The sequence below is a fragment of the Caretta caretta genome, chromosome 20 (genome assembly GCF_965140235.1).
Source record: "Caretta caretta isolate rCarCar2 chromosome 20, rCarCar1.hap1, whole genome shotgun sequence".
Lineage (NCBI taxonomy): Eukaryota > Metazoa > Chordata > Testudines > Cheloniidae > Caretta > Caretta caretta.
Window position 1 is genome coordinate 2,118,957 of NC_134225.1, and position 18,060 is coordinate 2,137,016.

Genomic DNA, 18,060 nt, shown 5'->3' on the forward strand with positions numbered 1-18,060 from the left:
AAAGCATTACCAGCTTTCTGAGCCCACTCTTAATTTGCGGCCTAGTATTTAAACACAGGGATCAGAGTTCCTGGGCTCCATCCCCAGTTCTGCCAGAAACTCACCAGGACTGAGCAAGTTTCTTCACCTCTTTATGCCTCAGTTCCCCCTCCCCGCTTAAAACAGCTATTCCCCATCCTCATTGTGAGGACTACAGATCCTTGGAGAGAAGGCACTACAGAAGGGAAAACCAAACAAAAGGTGTGTAAAATTGTCACAAAATCATCTGAGATCTGCCTTAACAGATCATTAGAGCAGAGACCTGCAGCTGATCAGCTTTGCCCTCATCCCACAAACAGTGGGAGAGAGTTGCTATTTGCATGGTCTGTATCATGGCCATCCCTTAAACTTTGGGATACAGGCCTAGCAATGTCACTCTCCTTTATTTCTATGGCAGTGATGAACATACATAGTAATAAAAATCTATCTAATCCTAGAGAAAGCTTTTCTCCGGTGAAGTCCGGGGCACCTGCAGCTCCCCAACTTTAAATCTGAGCAGAGGGTATTCAGCACCTCACCTGACCAGAGCAGGTCACGACTTATTAAACATCTGTATGGAAAGGGAATTGCCAAAGGAGGCACAGATTAGCACACTGACCCAGAGGCAAAAGGATGGACTTTTTTCTTTTTTAAATTAGCAAAATACAAATCTGCTGCTGGGCGAAGACTGGCATGCCAAGCCGGTGAGACAGAACCTTGCACATCTCATCCGGGGAGAACCCTGTGCCAAAAGGCAAAGAAGCAGAAGCCCTGGCACTGAGCAACTGTGACTTGCCCTCCAGCGGCAGGAAGAAAGCAGCAAGCTTAACGGGCCTCAGCTGATTTCCAAAAAAATGCAAACAAGAATTTTTTTTTAAAAGTGAAACACTAAGAAATATGTTCGAAAAGAAGGGTTATTTCAAAAAATGGAATTTGTCCCTTAAATCTTAGGACAAGTCTTTCTGAGGGTGACAGGCACAATTCACACAGCTGGCTCAGCCTTTCAAGTGGAGTTTATCACTTAGCAGTGAAAATACGATTAATGCTGAAATTCACAATCACGGGAAGGACCCAGCCTGCCATCCTTTCCCCACAGACAAAGCTCCCACAGACCAAGATGCAGTCTGCCTTGCTTGGAAAGGAGCGAAGGACTAAAGTGTTGAAAGCACAGGGGTGCTTGTGTGTTCACACACATATGTACTTATTTACAACCCTTTAAGTATTTTTATACTTAGAGGAAAGAAATTTGATTAGCTATTTAGTGCCTTATTATTATTTATACAAGACCATACAAGTTAATTTGGTGCTTTACAGCTAAGAGCAACTGGGAATTTTTTAGTGCCCCTGACTAAAAGTAGCTGTAGTAACCATTCCCTTGACTATTGTCAAGCATGGAACAAACTTCTGTGTGAAAACAGACTGAAACTGTTTACCTTCAAGAGGAGAGCAATATGGGGGATGCAGTAAGAGGTATACAAAATCATGGTCTAGAGAAGTTAGACCGAGCTCTGCAACTCACCCTCTCCCATAGCACAAGAGTATGTTTAATGAAACAAAGGGAATATGTTTAAAATCTATAAGAAATATTTGTTCATGCATTAGCCTGCTGAACTCATGGCCCCCAAGGTAGAATTCAGGCCAAAAGCTTAGCGAGATTCAAAAAGGGATTGGACATTTATATGAACAACAAGAATATCCAGAGTTGTTATAGCAAACAATATAACCACAGACAAGAGCTTTGGAAGGCACACTCCTGCTTCTGGGTACATGCCAGCCTGAGTATTACAGGCTAGGAGGGGGCAGTTTATGTGCAGATTTTTGCACCTACCACTGAAAGGGCTAGTATTGGACACTGTTGGGGGTAGGATATTGGACTAGATGGAATACTGGTCTGATCCAGGTAATTCTTATGTTCTTAAAGACTTACTAACCCTTTGTTACACTAAGCTCCTTATGGTATTAAAACAGAATTTTAAAAAATGTGATTTACTTATGCTCTTACTTTACACTTGCATTTCATTCCACTTGGACCAATGAGGCCCAGGAAGGTGAAATGACTTGCCCTAGGTCACATGGCAAGTCAGTGGCTGAGCTGGGACTAGAACCCAGGAGTCCTGGAAACATCAGTGGGATGCCATCTACACAAATCTACTCCAGTAGGTGTCTACAGACCTTGATTAAAAAGGTAATTTACATGACAAAAACATACTTTCTTTGTGAATAGGTCTTGGCAGAGTTTGGAACTGAAAACAAGGCTGTAGATATGATGTCAGCAAATGCATTTAATGAGCTGTTTAAACAGCTAATGACAAAGGCATCCCACAAAGCGTGGAAGACGACACTCCTTCGTGATTTGTTCTGGCTCCACATCAGATCAATTTTTATGTATTTCTCCTCATTACTCCCCCAGCTGAAGTCATAATCCTCCATTTGCGACATCACCCCCTGGTTGCTGTGGAGCTGTTCACGTCACAAACAGAAGATTAGAACTTCAAGGTGGTGGCTGACCAGCAAGGAGACACAAATCGTGTTTTCATACTAACTCCCGAGTTACAGAGAACAAGAGAAAAAAAAAATCAAGACAGAAAAAAGCATTAGAGGAAGCAGAATGTGTTTTGGAGAATGAAAAATTTTGCAGAAAGTTTCCACAGGGGGACTGCATCAGCTGCTTCTGGTGTGTGTATTTTAAATTAGACCAGTAAGCATAAAAGAAGAGAGACTCACGAAAGGTAAAGATGAGAATCTGTTAACTCATCAGTTAATCGCAAACAGGATTATTCCCTACAGCGTATTCTCTGCCGGTCTCTATCCTCTCCAGTTTGACATGTCTCAAGGAATCCAGGATATCAGCCTACCATAGCTGGCAACAGCAGTCCAGTGATAGGGCTTTAGAGACATCAGAAACCAAGATGCATCTTACATAGCCCATGTGATAATGGAGGTAGGTCTGTCTTCGAGTTCCTCTCTAGCAACCCCTTCAGCCAACTCACATCAGAGAATGCCATGGACTAAGTTCATCCACTGACTGCAATACAGTTACAAGCTAGGGATGAATTTAGCTCCATGTCCTGCTTGCTGTTGCCAGGCAGGTGGCACTGATGCGTGGCCTGTGACGATTGTTGGCAAGAAGGAATAAAGTGGCAGAAATGAGACAGGAAGAAAGGAAAGTGACATACACTGACAGACGATGGACAGGAACAGACCTTAAAATCTGGTGTCCCAATCAAATGCACCAAGAGCTCGACATCTCTTAAAGACAGTCTACAGCCTAAAGCAATTCAGAATCACAATATAAAGCTCTGAAAAACCTCACAGGGTTTACAACAGAAATACTGATAAGGAACTTAAGGGAGGGATCCCCAAATGTGAAAAACACACACACACAGGTTAAAACAGATACCCCCTAAAAGGAGGGAAGGGATGGGGTGGTGACAGGATTCTTACCTCCATCTGTGGTATTTCTGATGTTATTTTCACCACTTTCTTTTCTGCAGTCCTAGAAGTTTGGGGGGGGGGGGGTGGGAAGGGAGGGAAGAGAGATGGATCAGAGCCAGGAAACTACACTCACCAATCTAATTTCCAACCAGCGAATTCCTATTAGTTTAAGATAATATGTCCCAGTAGCAGAGATAGTGGGTTGCCTCCCTCCACCTCCGTAAGTATAACCAACGGATCTCAACCATCATTGGGTTCATGGTCTACAGAACAAAAGCACCCTCAGCCATCACCCCTAGGACACCAATGCCTCTCCAGCCCCTTGTAAGCATAGCGTGGCACCTAGGCGCCAAAGAGAACATGAGCTATGGAAGTACAATCCTTACCCAAGGTTAGGGATAAGATAGAAAGGGAAGCACTCTCTTGGTGAGGCCACAGCCTTGACAATCAGGCCCCATGGGTCCTACCTATAGTGTGACTAGTGGGGTGGGTTAGGGCTCTGGCAGTCAGGACTTCTAGATTCCATTAGGGGCTCTGATAGTAAGTGTGGCCTAGTTGCCACAGAAGATCCATGGGGACAAGAACTCTGGGGTTCTTCTTCCTGCTCTGTCACCAACGCAGCCTCAAGAGGGGAGAAGTCTCTTCCGTGCTGAGGGAAGTGTTGATACTTCCCAAGTCACAGTGGGGAGGTGAGGATTAACCAGCATGCACACAGCACTCGGAGAAGCTTGCTTGAAAGGTAATATGGAAATGCAATGTATCACAAGCCTTCCACACACACCCAAGAATGACCTATCACTTATTTCCCAGAGGCTCTCAATAGTAATATTCAGCTCCCCCATCAGAAGCCCAAAGCCTGCACCGTGTGAGCTTTATTCCTTTACAGCTATTCGTTTACAAAGGATTGCTCTGTTCTAGTTCACGGCACAGCCACAGGTTACTTTCACCAAGTCAGCGCCAGCTTCCTCAGCTCTGGCGATATTTCAAATGCACGCTTCTTTAACAATACACAGTTGGCTACAGTGAAGACCCAGCAAAGAGACTAAACACAAATATAATGGAGTGGGCGTGCTCCAAAGTTTATGCTCTGAAAATAGGGCTGAGGTTTGAGGTAGAAAACAAAGGAGGAAAAGACAAAGTTCGGAAGTTCCCAGGGTAAAAGAAACAGCATCCTCCTCCCCCAAACAACTCCCATAAACCAGTGGGTCATAACCAGCCTCATTAAGGTCTCCCATTTAGAGAAATGTGCTGCCTTTGTTCCAGATTCCTGGACAGTTTTCCTATTTTATGCCCTGAAAGGTAGTAATGGTTTAATTACACTTTCACAGGAAGCAATTCGGAACAGGAACCAGGACTTGTTACTCTCCAGCCTCCTCAGGAGCTACTTGTTTGGGACGCAGATAAAGGATGCCCCCTGCTGTTCAAAATTAAGTACTGAACTCAAATTAGCTTGAAGCAGTTCTACCACCTTAGCAGACAGTTGTACATCAGAGTTTGTTCTCTCTCATGTCTTTCATAGTAACCATTTAAGTACCGGTAAGGCAGCAATCATGCAGGCAAACAGTCAGCCATGACACACTCAGCCAGAGCTCCTAGGCAGCCAAGGACATCAGAACCTGATTTATAGTTATGGAGGATGTTGGTTGGGACACAAGGAATTATCCCTTTTTCCTTACAAGACCTTTAACTTACAGCTGGACCAGTGTCTACAGCTGAGATGAAGGGCCCCAGAACATGGTTTCATCTGAACTACATCACTCACATGCACCCACAAGCCAATGTGCTGAGCTACAGTCTCATTTCGATGCAGAAACGGAGAACAGAGCTCTAAAGAACCCTTCATTCTCATTGCTGCAGCTTCCCTCAGGTATCCCCAACTGCCCAGGAGTGAGCATGAATGTAAGCAATTAAGGTGAAATTCACCCTTATGCAGAGGGCCGGCACTAGGCCTATGCACCACTTTTGTGCTATCCTGATGGCTTAAGTGAGGCTTTGTTCTGACCCACAGCACAGGAGTGAATGTCAAGAGCGCAACATTAACAAGCTCATGTTGACTACTTACACACAGTAACTGGCAACGGAGGACAGTAAAACACAGGCTGGAAACACCCTCCCGTAGCAAGAGGTGGGGGCTAAGCAGAGGACTGGGAGGAAAGAAGTCTTGAATGCCAATCGCAGCAGGGACAATACCTCCTTTTGTGGTCTTGGACAAGTCACTTCACCTCTCTGCACCCTAGTTTTGCCATCTGATGAAAATAAGGGGGATAAATACTTCCTTGCCTGCCAAAGAGTGGTGAGGGTTAGCAGCAAAGGGCTTTGCAGAGGAAAAGCACCACATGAAGGTCAGTTCAGTGTTGCAGAAATTTGCTAGCAGTAATGCACTGGAGTTTAACCTCCACCATTCAGTTAAACTGAAAGAGGGCCTCTCTTTATACAGACATGACGCATCTTCTCAGATCCGAGCAAAAACAAAAATTGCAGGCTAATTTCCTATTTCCCTTCTGCCACTAAACCCTGTGCATTCTATATCTGCAGTAACTACTAAATCACACTCCCTGCGTCAAGCAAACAACTGTCTGTGGATTAATAGGGAAACTCAACTCAGAGCTATGGAAGCAAATGCTTAGGAACCACAATGAAAGGAAAAAAGCCTGGAAAGAGACATCCTGTGCTGTGACTTGTTGGCATGATGCAAAAGTGAGGAGACTAATTTACTAGTCTGATCCTCTTCCATCCAACTCCACGTCACTGTGCGTCGCCTGAGCGAATGAGAAATATACAGCATAGATACTATCACAAGAGAAGGAAGAGGACAACTAGGCCAACTGACTGGGAATCAGATGAATATTTCCACATTTCTATAGTATCTTTCATCCCCAAATCCTTCACAAACTATACACAGCTCCCCTGAAATGCAGCTGCCCCTGAGGTGGACAGCAGTAGCCAGTCCAACAACAAGGTGAGGCCAAGGATACCAGGCTAGAATTCTCCTCTCACAGGTGTCAGGGATGTTTGGTGAACACACAGGGCAGCCAGGGCCTTGCTTTTCAAAGTCTCCTCCAAAAGATCTAAACTGCTTGGAAGTCAGTTTATCTGCCGGGGAGAATGAGGGGCAGAGCCTACCCTGCTGGGATGTGAACCTGTGATTCCAGGGAGTCCAAGGTACTGCACACCTGATGTTTATTCCACTATGCCCCCTCCACACACACAACTATGATACTTGTCTTTGTAGATTTCAACTCCTTTGAAGCAGGTTCCATGGAACTAGTGAGCGTTCCTACAGTGCTACTGTCTCCATACCCAGACATGCCCCCTCAGTTACAGCCATGCATTCCCCAGAAACATACACATCAGCTGATTTTTCAGGAGGTTCTTCCTCTTTAGCAGGAGGCTCTGCCGGTTTCTGTTCTTCTTCCTGTAATTCAATTAGTTGAGAAAGGGGGTCAGGTTAATACTCCCGTCAAGTGAATGGAAGGAAGAGGCATTGGAGGGGGACCACTCTCAATATTAATGGATTTTGATTGTTTAAAAACCATCTACTCAGAGCTCTAGGTGCTTGGAAACAAGTTTTTTCCACGCTACATACAGAATTCAAATGGAGACAATGTCCCCAGTCAGTGCATCCTTCTCCCCCTGAATCTCTGCACATCAGATCTGGCTTTCCCTTTCCACCCAGTCCCTGGGAACAGAGACAGGCTTTGCAACATCTGCTGAAGGTTAACAATCTCAGACTCTGGCAAACCAAGGAAAAAATTACTGGGAGCCCCATGTCACCAGACCTATCTCATTTTAAACCAGAGGGCTGTCAGCTACATTTCATCAGCTGCCCTAGTAACACCTGAGGAAAGAGTCTCTCTAAAGGTTAAGAGGCCCAAGAATGAACCTATTTACCCATTTTAATGTACTTTAAGATTCCTCCTCATCCCAAAAAAAAAAAAAAAAAAGGCTAAAATTGCTGGGCTTTCTGCATTCTCACTGCTGGCCTCTCCCCTTAGAGTACTCAGAAGGCAGCACAAACTCTGCTTCCCCACAAGTCTGTGTAACCTGGTCAATGAGCACCTCACTGTGGGATAACGTCTGTTGCAAAAGCCTTGTTAGTATTTATTAGAGGGGGCTGAGGTCTAATCATCAGAGCCCAGGGCCAGACTGCTGACCTTCAGTAGCTATTGCAAAGCCTGTCTCTAGTTTTGGTGCTGAAACAGTGTTCCTTGGTGATCGAGGCAAGTCACTTTACCTCTACCTCACCTTCCTCATCTGTAAAAACAGTGATAACACTACAGACACCCCTACTGTATGGAGGGTGCTGCGAGGATAGATACATTGGGAAACAGCTGAAAGCTTTACATAAAAGACTATACTTAGTGCTTACCCCATAATGTAGTCACTTTACCTATCTGTAGTGATCAGATAGTGTTAATTTAAATGCCTGAATTTTATATTCTGGGCATTTATTTTGAAAATTATAGGGCTGTCAAGCAATTGAAAATATTAATTGCAATTAATTGTGCTGTTAAACAATAGAATACTATTTATATAAATATTTTTGGATGTTTTCCACATGTTCTAATATATTGATTTTAATTCAACACAAAATACAAAGTATACAGTGCTCACTTTGTATTTATCTTGTATTATAAATATTTGCACTGTAAAAATAAAATAGTATTTTTCAATTCACTTAATACAAGTACTGTAGTGCAATCTCTTTATAAGAAAGTTGAACTTACAAATGTAGAATTATGTACAAAAAATAACTGCATTCAATAATAAAACAATGGAAAACTTTAGAGCCTACAAGTCCACTCACTCCTACTTCTTGTTCAACCAATCGCTCAGACAAACAAGTTTGTTTACATTTGCAGAAGATAATGCTGCCCACTTCTTGTTTACAGCATCACCTGAAAGTGAGAACAGGCATTCACATGGCACTATTGTAGCCGGCATTGCCAGATGCAGTAAAAATTCATATGCCTCTTCATGCTTCAACCACCATTCCAGAGGACATGCGTCCATGCTGATGATGGATTCTGCTCGATAACAATCCAAAACAGTGCAGACCAATGCATATTCATTTTCATCAGGAGAGTCAGATGCCATCAGCAGAAGGTTGATTTTCTTTTTCGGTGGTTCAGGTTCTGTAGTTTCCGCATCAGAGTGTTGCTCTTTTAAGACTTCTGAAAGCATGCTCCACACCCCATCCCGATCAGATTTTGGAAGGCACTTCAGATTCTTAAATCTTGCGTCAGGTGCTGTAGTTTTCTTTAGAAATCTCACATTGGTACCTTTTTTTGCGTTTTGTCAAATCTGCAGTGAAAGTGTTCTTAAAAATGAACATGTGCTGAGTCATCATCCGAGACTGCTATAACATGAAATATATGGCAGAATGCAGGTAAAACACAGAGCAGGAGACATACAATTCTCCCCCAAGGAGTTCAGTCACAAATTTAATTAACGCATTATTTAACAAGCGTCATCAGCATGGAAATGTTTAGCATATCTGGCACATAAATACCGTACCTTGCAATGCCGGCTACAAAAATGCATGCGAACGTCTGTTCTCACTTTCGGGTGACATTGTAAATTAGAAGTGGACAGCATTATCTCCCATAAATTAAACAAACTTGTTTCTCTTATCGACTGGCTGAACAAGAAGTAGGACTGAGTAGATTTGTAGGCAGTAAAGTTTTACATTTTTTGATTTTAAGTGCAGTTATATAACAAAAAAAATCTACATTTGTAAGTTGCCCTTTCATGATAAAGAGATTGCAATACGGTACATGTGTGAGGTGAATTGACAAATACTATTTTGTTTATCATTTTTACAATGCAAATATTTGTAATAAAAATAATATAAAGTGAGTACTGTACACTTTGTATTCTGTGTTGCAATTGAAAGCAACATATTTGAAAATGTAGACAAACATCCAAAATATTTAATACATTTCAATCAGTATTTTATTGTTTAACAGCGCAATTAAAACTGCGATTAACGTGATTAATTTTTTTTAATCGCAATTAATTTTTTTGAGTGAACAATGTAAGGGGCTAAGATTTACCCCGGCTTCTCCACACACTAATATTTTGGGACATGATTCTGCAACACTGAAGACCACTCACATGAGTAAAGTCTCATACGTGTTTTCAGGATTAGAGCTTTTTTCCCCAACTGAATTTATAGTATTAATAGTAACGAAAATTCTATTGACACCGAAAACATAAAGTGCAATAACAAACAACTAAATCACAATGTATTTAAAAACAAAGACATGGGGCCAAATCTAGAGATTACATACAAAGATGTAACTCTTTTGACTTCACACACCTGGATATGTCAGGTCTGAATTTAACCTAGATGTCATTGGCAAGTGATTTATTTGGCTCTACTTTTCCTCTAGGCTTGCGGGCAAGGACCTTATTATTCATGCTAGGTCTTTTTATGAAGCCTTCGAGAGGTTTCGTAAGTGTTAGGATGAATGATTTATTTTATGTATATCTATTTGTGGGTTAGATTTGTTTTGACAAGGCTAATACTTAAAATAAAAAATCCACATTTTCTGAGGACATAGGAAATGTGCTTCGGATGAGAACATTCTCATGTTTACAGTATCCTACGTTCTCACAGCAAGGTAGCTGGCAAAGAGAGCACACACAACATGTATGATCCAAACCTAGCATTATGCTTCTTCATCTGAATATTTTTCTGCTTTAGGTACTTAAAATAAACCCACAAGGATATATATTCACACATAGATATCTATCTACTTAGTAGCAAGGAACATGACATTTGGGGGTAGATAAAAATACCTAAAGAGACTAGTTTTCCTAACACTAACTAGGCGCTTTTCTTAAGCACAATATTTTCTAGTTGATAAGATCAGCTCTTCAGTGGTGAGGCCTAAAACTAACTCCGTTATTTCATACTTAAAAGAGTCCAATTCTGTAATGTCAGCCATATACCACAATTATGCAGTCCCCAAGAAACCCCATTAGTAACAATGTCAAATACACTACAGTTCATTCACGGTGGAGTTCCCCACAATTGCGACAGTGGTTGACATGATATAGAGTAATTAATCCGTACATTGCCACCAGACTGGAAACTGCTCAAAGATCAGATGACGTCAGGCAAACTGACACACAGCTACACCTAAAATAGATTGACAGTATGATAATCTGCTCATAGTAATAGGATTTACCTCTGTTTCTTCTCCCAAAACATCTTCTTCATTTGCTTCTTCTTCAGCTAAAAGAATTTTTTTAAAAATCCACAGATTAGTGAGAGATTAATTCCTAGAAGACTGATGTTCTCCACACTAATAAGTAAATTAATGTTGTAAAGATTCTGTTCAGGGTCTTACATCAGGTCCATCACCACAATATGTAAGCATATACTCTAGGAATCATTTTGGAGAAGCTCTGTAGCCTGTGTTACACAAAATGTATACACAGACACTTCATAAACTTGGGGATTTTTAGGGGGTGGGAATTGGGAGCAAAGAAGAAAAGAATACACCTTGAATTACTCAATATTACAGTCACTCTCCATACATAGACTTGGATGGGAGCTCCACATGAGGAACACCTGAAGAATTAGGCCTATCACCAAGAAAATTCTGAGGACTGTCTCATCAGGGAGATTCTCAGAGGCTACAGCCACAGGACAGCTCTTATTGAAAGAATATCACAGCAAGCCCATGTAATGGGGACCGTTCACAACAGCTAGAATCCTATAAAAAGGAACCAATTAGGGAGAGTTCAAAATTCCTGTAAAAACAAAGAGGCCACAGCTGGGCCTTGAGTCGACCTTGCTAGAGGGACCCTCGATCTGCAACGCTTGCTCCAGCCCAGCAAGTTACCCACCGTGTTCATCAAGGTAGGCCTGGAGTCTGTTTATGAGATCCTGTTTGTTTCCTTTCACCTCCAGGCCACGGGCGAGACATTCTTGTTTCAGTTCAGCAAGCTGCGTACCAGAAGAGACTTCCCATTAGCATACTTAATTCATTCAAGTTTGCAAAGAACAGGAGGAACACCACCAAAGCAAAAGGATCAAAACAAGCAAACAATAAGCAGACCAGATAAACCATGGGCATTGGCACTGACAAAAAAAAGACATTAAGACTAGTGGTTAGAGCTGGGGGGGAGGGGGAACAAGGAGTCAATGACTGGGTTCTTTCCAGCTTTTTCATTGGTTCCCTTTGTGTAGCCTTGACATTTACTTTACCACTGCCATCTAGGATTCCACAGAAAAATGTACTAGAAGGGAACAGTGCTGCACTAGAAGGGAGTCGGATAATCTACTGGAATGTCTTCATCACAATTTCTGTAATTCTCTCTGTGCCTCCATTTCTCCCATTTGTAGACAGGCACTTCACAATACTTGGACAAAAAAAGCTTGAGAAAGACATTATTATTATTATGAGGATCTGAATCTGTGCTATGCTCCCCCTGAGAACTGCTTTACATCCTGCAGATTCTGAGTTCCTCTGGGGACTGGAACAGAAACAGCTGCAGACATTACACTCCACATTGAACAAAAGCAGCAGAAAAATTACATCTCTCTAGCCATACTCCTTAAGTATAAACCTTCCTACACTCACCCCAAAATACCCAAGATATGAAGAACTTCAAATCATTACTTGCTACCATTAGTGTTATCGTAATAGTCAACTGAAAATTCTGAAGAGAAGAGCATAGAGGAGATGATGCCTAGTGCCCAGGGACTGGGAGTCACAACTGCTGGGTTTTGAGAGGAGTGTGTTCTAGTGGTTAGAGCAGGAAACTGGGAGTCTGGACTCCTTGAATCTACCCTCAACTGTGCCAGTGATTTATTGATGCCTTGGACAAGTCCATTCATCTCCCTCTGATTAGTTTCCCCCCAAATCTAAGAAATAAAAATATTTGCCTCTCTGTTTAACTGTTTCAGAGACATTAAGATGAAAGGCCCTTCTGTATGACACCATAGTCATGTTACTGAAACCACAGAAGTCAGAAACAAAAGAGCCGTTAGATTATCCAGTCCATCTGCCTGGGCCCAATGCAAGATTATCCCCTAATGAGTTCTTTGTAGTGTTCTGTGCAGGCTAATTTTAAGAGTCCTAAATACAGGCTTCAATCGCAATCCTCGCAAGATTATATTACAGTCAAACATCTTGCTGGCCAAGTTTCTTCCCCTGCAGAAATTTGACATTGCCTGTTTATTAGCATCACACAGGTCTGGTGATATGTCTTACTAAGACAAAGACTAGAGGACATGCGGAGAAGATCCAGAAGGTTGATTATTCTGGGTAGGTTAATATAGGTACCTGGTGTGCAATGATTGACGTTTAGCTACCCTGCAATCCTCATTCTTTTGCTGCCGTGAAAGTAAGCCACAGGTCGGCGTTCTTAGAGCAGTGCCCGCGCTAGGGCGTGAAAGCCAGAGCGAGCACAGGCTAACAGGTGGGGGAGCTCACCACCACGAGCTGAAAGAGGCTCCACTTCCGAAGCCCACACCGCCCTGTGGAAGTCCCGTGCCAGCGACCGCATCTTCCCCCGGGCCCCGGCGGGCGGGGTTTCTCGGCCGCGGTAGCATTTGAGGTGGGCGCCCTGCCCCCGGGTTTGGAAGGCGACCTCCGGCCCCGGGTTGTGGGAGCGCCCCCCGATTTTCCCCCCACGGGACACCCAGCCGAAGCCCGCAGTTCGCACGCACTGGGGGGCAGGCCCAGTCCATGGCTGCAACCCCAGGCCTCGCCCGCTCTCCCCACGGCTCCGGCGGGGCCCCGAGCGGCGCAGGGAACGGAGGAGTGACCCCGGGCTGGGGCACCCGCTGGGGGGGGGGGTCAGCGAAGCCCCCCAGAAGCAGCCCGGGGGGAGGGGCCGCAGCCCCCTGGGGTGCCCCCACTCGGGGCCGCTGGGAGGCGCCACGAGGACGGGAGCCCGCCCAGGAGCGCGGGGAGGCTCAGCCCCCAGGGAAGGGACGCGCACGTGCTGCCGGCGGGAGCTCCGCGCGCGGGGGCGGCGGCGCCCGGCCTATCCCGCAGGCGGGGGGGCGGTCAGGCTGCCCTGGGGTGAGGGAGACCGGGCCCCTCGCCGCGCCCCCCTCCGTTACCTTCAGCTTGTGGAGCTCCACGGTCTCGGCCGCCATCTTGTCGCCTCCTCAGGTCGCTCCCGCCGGGCCCCGCCCGCCCCGCCAATGACCCGCGCTCTTCCTGAGCGGGCGCCCAACCCTCCCCTCAATATCGCGCCTTCCTACTGGCCCAGCGGCACCCGGCCCCGCCGCTTCCTATTGGTAGCCACGGAGGGAAGGGCGGGGACAGAGGTCAGCGACGACGACGATGACCAATAGGTGCGCAGACGTCGGAGGCGGGCAGCCAATAGCGGGCGGCAACGGGGGAGGGGCGCAGGCAGTGGCACTTCCTGGAGACGAGCCGGGGGAGCTGTGTGGAGGTTCGGCGGCAGCCGCCGGGTGGGTGAGCGCCGGGGGGCCGTTAGCGGGGCCCGAGGGCTCTGAAGGGGGAAGAGCGGCTCTAAGCGCCTGCCTGTAGGGGGCGGGGCACCTGGGGGTGGGCGGCAGGAAGCTAGGTAGGGGGCGGGGGGCACTGATGGGGGCGGGGCGATCTGTGGGGGCGGGGCGGCCGGGGGCACTCACGGGGGCGGGGCAATGGTAGGGGCGGATGGTGGGGGGGGGTGTTAATGGTAGGGGCGGGGGCACTGGTGGGGAGCGTGGCAATGGTAAGGGGCGGGGCGGACGGTGGGGGCACTGATGGGGGCGGGGCGATCTGTGGGGGGCGGGGCGGACAGTGGGGGGCACTGATGGGGGCGGGGCGATCTGTGGGGGCGGGGCGGCCGGGGGGCACTCACGGGGGCGGGGCAATGGTAGGGGCGGATGGTGGGGGGGGGTGTTAATGGTAGGGGCGGGGGCACTGGTGGGGAGCGTGGCAATGGTAAGGGGCGGGGCGGATGGTGGGGGCACTGATGGGGGCGGGGCAATGGTAGGGGCGGACAGTGGGGGGCACTGATGGGGGCGGGGCGATCTGTGGGGGCGGGGCAATGGTAGGGGCGGATGGTGGGGGGGTGGGGCAATGGTAGGGGCGGGGGCACTGGTGGGGAGCGTGGCAATGGTAAGGGGCGGGGCGGACGGTGGGGGCACTGATGGGGGCGGGGTGATCTGTGGGGGGCGGGGCGGACAGTGGGGGGCACTGATGGGGGCGGGGCGATCTGTGGGGGCGGGGCGGCCGGGGGGCACTCACGGGGGCGGGGCAATGGTAGGGGCGGATGGTGGGGGGGGGTGGCAATGGTAGGGGCGGGGGCACTGGTGGGGAGCGTGGCAATGGTAAGGGGAGGGGCGGATGGTGGGGGCACTGATGGGGGCGGGGTGATCTGTGGGGGCGGGGCGGACAGTGAGGGGCACTGATGGGGGCGGGGCAATGGTAGGGGGCAGGGGCGCCTGTAGGGGGCAGCAAGGGTGAGAGCAGGGTCTAGTGGTTCCTGCAAGAAGCCGTCCTGAGCCCCATTTCTGGCAGGGAGGCAGTGCTCAAACCCCTATAGAGGTACTAGTGGCTAGAGCTCTGCTCAGGAGACCTGGGTTCTGTTCCCAGCTCTGCCATTGGCCTGCTCGGTGACCTTGAGCGAGTCATTTCCTCGCTCCGTGCCTCAGTTTCCCCATCAGTAGAATGGGGAGCATGATACTGCCCTCCTTTGTAAAGAGCTTTGAGATCCACTGATGAAAAGTGCGATTTAAGGAGCAAGGTGGTGGCATTATTCTACTGGAAGGGGTGACGGGGCCATATAAGGGCTGAAAGGAGGAACAGGGGGAGGAAGACATATGGGATGCAGGATGAACAGTAGGTACTGCTGGGGCAGGGCAGTATGGCCATAAAGATGGGGAGAAACTAAGATCTGAATTACAGAGCAAAAACAACTCATAGGGTCCCTGCACTTTCAGCTTTGCTTGTGGGGTTTCCAGAGTCACTAACCAGTGCCGTACAGTAGATGAGAGTGGGGGGGTAAATGGAGGGGAGGGGAGGGGAGGAGGCTGGGAGTCAGGATGCCTGGGTTCTATTCCCCAGCCCTGGGCAGGGAATGGGGTCTAGTGGCTAAAGGAGGCAGCTATGCCTGGGTCCCACTTCTCGTTGCCGCTACCTCAGTTTGTGGACGTGGGCCGGTCATTTCCCCTCTCTGTGACTTGATGTTCTGCCCATAAGATGGGGATACAGAGACTTACCAACCAGTCCAGGGGCTGTGATGATTCATGCATTAATGTTTTTAAAGCATCTGCGCATGGCGGAATCAGAAAACCTTGTCCTCTCAGATGAGTAACGTTTGACTCTTCTCCTACACCCATCTCTCTTTCAGGATGAATGTTGGGGTGGCCCACAGTGAGGTAAATCCCAACACCCGAGTGATGAACAGCCGTGGCATCTGGCTGGCCTACGTGATCTCGGTGGGAGTTCTCCATATCATTCTCCTCAGCATCCCGTTCTTCAGCATTCCAGTGGTCTGGACCCTCACTAATGTTATACACAACCTGGTGAGTCAAATCTCAGCCTCCCGACTCATTTTCCTGCCCTGCTAGAAAAAGCAGTGTTAGACTCGGCTCTTTGGGCCCTTGCCCACTGGGCCTGGAGGAGCTGGGATGAGGCCCAGTCCCTCCCTGCTGGGTCAGCACTCAGAGAGATGTAGCTAGAGGGTACTGTATTTGGGAAAACTTAAGGTGATATAGGAAGTACTTTCCTGACTCCCACTGATGATCAGCTATGGCCTGATGCACGACATTTCGTTATCCTTTTCCTATTTTAGGAGCAAGAACTCCTGAGTTCTGGTTCCAGCTGCCACTCTCTTAGGCAAGTCACTTTACCTAGGGAGAACTTACCTGCCCAGCCAGCCCTTTTCTAAAACCAGACGTGGTGTTTGACTCTGGCCTCCTGTAACAATGAGTTCCACAGCTCAGCGGCCCTCTAGCTTTGTTTCCTCTCCAATCCCTGCCCCCCTCTTGTGTTGATGATACAACAGTAAAAGGACTGAGGCCCTCTCCTTACATCCTCCCTTCTCACCATGGAAATTGCAGGTTATGTACTGGTTTCTTCACACTGTGAAAGGAACCCCGTTTGAGACGCCAGACCAGGGCAAGGATCGCCTGCTCACGCACTGGGAACAGATAGACTATGGGACGCAGTGCACCTCCTCCCGCAAGTTCCTCAGCATCTCGCCAGTAGTTCTGTGAGTGTCCATTCCTGCTGCAGCAGGTCAGCTGTTGACCTGCCAGGACCTGCTTGCTCTGGAGGAGGCCTATGGTAGGAGTGCTCCAAACCTGCCCAGAGCTGCAGCTCCCAGGCATTCAGTGAGGCTCACTGCAGTTCCCTTCCTCTCCAATACCCCTGCGTAGCCCACGGAGACCAGAAGCACACTGTGTAAGGCTCCAGCTGTAGGGGGGCAGGCATGAATGGCTCAGGGAGAAGATGGGATTGCTGTAGTCTGCGTGAAGCCATACTGAGACACTAGCCTATGCTGGGCTTCCCGTACGCAGGGAAAGCCACCGTGGCTATAGAGTACATTGCTTTTCAATGGAACTGGCCAGAGCCCTGCATGCCTTAGCTAGGTGACTGCCCTCTGCCTACTGCACTGGAGGGCACAAGCTCTCGGGCCTGAAACGAACCAGTGGGCATCAGGCTAGTCCTTGAAGGCTTGTGCACTGAGTATCCTGACTGCTAGCAGCTGGCCCCATGGCTGGCAGCACAGAGGCACCAAGGGCAGCATGGGCTTTGGTGACTGAACTCTGCCCATGCTGGGGAAATGGTTCTGCATCAGGCGTGAGGTGCCTTGGCTGGGAAGTTTGCATCACCGCTTCTGCTGTCAATCAAGCCTCAGAAATAGCTTTCATGTGCCCTCACCCCAGCTGGGGGCTGGATGGCCACAGAACTAACCCTGCCTTTGTCTCTCTTCCAGTTACCTCCTCACCAGCTTTTATACCAAATACGACCCTGCACATTTTATAATCAACACAACGTCCCTCCTCAGCGTCCTCCTCCCCAAGCTGCCTCAGTTCCATGGCGTGCGCGTCTTTGGCATCAACAAATACTAAGACTCAGCGAGCCCAGCGCTGCCAAGCCAGCTGCGAGGGAAGAGGGAGTCCATCCCAACAGGCTCCTGCTCTGGCAAAGAAGTAATGAGCCCAACGTGAAGGTGCTGTCCTGACTGTGAACTAGGGCGGCGGCGCAAGCGAGGGACCAGCCACTGCTTGAGCCCCTTGCAGGGATTAAGTTACTCTCCCTAGTAATCATCGGTATTTGGGCTTTATCTTTTGTTTGGGTGGAGAGAGAGAGGCAACTGAGGAGGGAGGAGGTCTTAGTGTCTCATGAGCTACCCTGTCAGCTGCTCATGTAACTGCGAGAGAGGAGAACTGCTGCCCAGCAGGGGGGAAAATAGCCAGTTTGTGCATCCTCACCATCCTTGTGTTTTATTAACTTCTACTGTAATAAAGACGTTTGACAGACAACAGTGGTGTTCTTGCAAGAGGGCCCTAGGCTTAGGGGAATCAGTCAGGGGTGACAGTAAAGAACAGAAGATATTCACTGGTGGGAGAGGATGTGGAGTGGATCCCACAATCCACTGCTTGTTCCTTCCCCACCT

At 47.8% G+C, this 18,060-nt stretch overlaps 2 protein-coding genes across 3 annotated transcripts in view; one reads left to right on the forward strand and one right to left on the reverse strand.

Moving 5' to 3' along the window:
* SARNP (SAP domain containing ribonucleoprotein) overlaps positions 1–13,688 on the reverse strand; it is a 49,833-nt gene extending 36,145 nt beyond the window's left edge. For both annotated transcript variants that reach the window (XM_048831603.2, XM_048831602.2), the window contains exons 1-5: positions 13,541–13,688; positions 11,314–11,413; positions 10,650–10,696; positions 6,801–6,868; positions 3,463–3,514 (exon numbers count right to left, since the gene is read on the reverse strand). In XM_048831603.2, the coding sequence (XP_048687560.1) occupies positions 3,463–3,514; positions 6,801–6,868; positions 10,650–10,696; positions 11,314–11,413; positions 13,541–13,576 (303 nt within the window). In that variant the 5' untranslated portion in view covers positions 13,577–13,688. The remainder of the gene's footprint in view (positions 1–3,462; positions 3,515–6,800; positions 6,869–10,649; positions 10,697–11,313; positions 11,414–13,540) is intronic.
* A 119-nt stretch (positions 13,689–13,807) lies between these two features.
* ORMDL2 (ORMDL sphingolipid biosynthesis regulator 2) lies at positions 13,808–17,926 on the forward strand. Its single transcript, XM_048831610.2, has 4 exons — positions 13,808–13,897; positions 15,787–15,961; positions 16,499–16,650; positions 17,377–17,926. Exons 2-4 carry the CDS (start codon positions 15,788–15,790, stop codon positions 17,510–17,512), a joined length of 462 nt encoding a protein of 153 aa, XP_048687567.1. The 5' UTR covers positions 13,808–13,897; position 15,787; the 3' UTR covers positions 17,513–17,926.
* The last annotated feature ends 134 nt before the right edge of the window (positions 17,927–18,060 follow it).

Coding starts and splice junctions, on each gene's coding strand:
- ORMDL2 (XM_048831610.2), top strand. CDS start 15,788: ATGAATGTTGGGGTGGCCCACAGTGAGGTAAATCCCAACACCCGAGTG. Junction 15,962..16,498: donor CTAATGTTATACACAACCTG/GTGAGTCAAATC, acceptor TGGAAATTGCAG/GTTATGTACTGGTTTCTTCA. Junction 16,651..17,376: donor AGCATCTCGCCAGTAGTTCT/GTGAGTGTCCAT, acceptor TCTCTCTTCCAG/TTACCTCCTCACCAGCTTTT.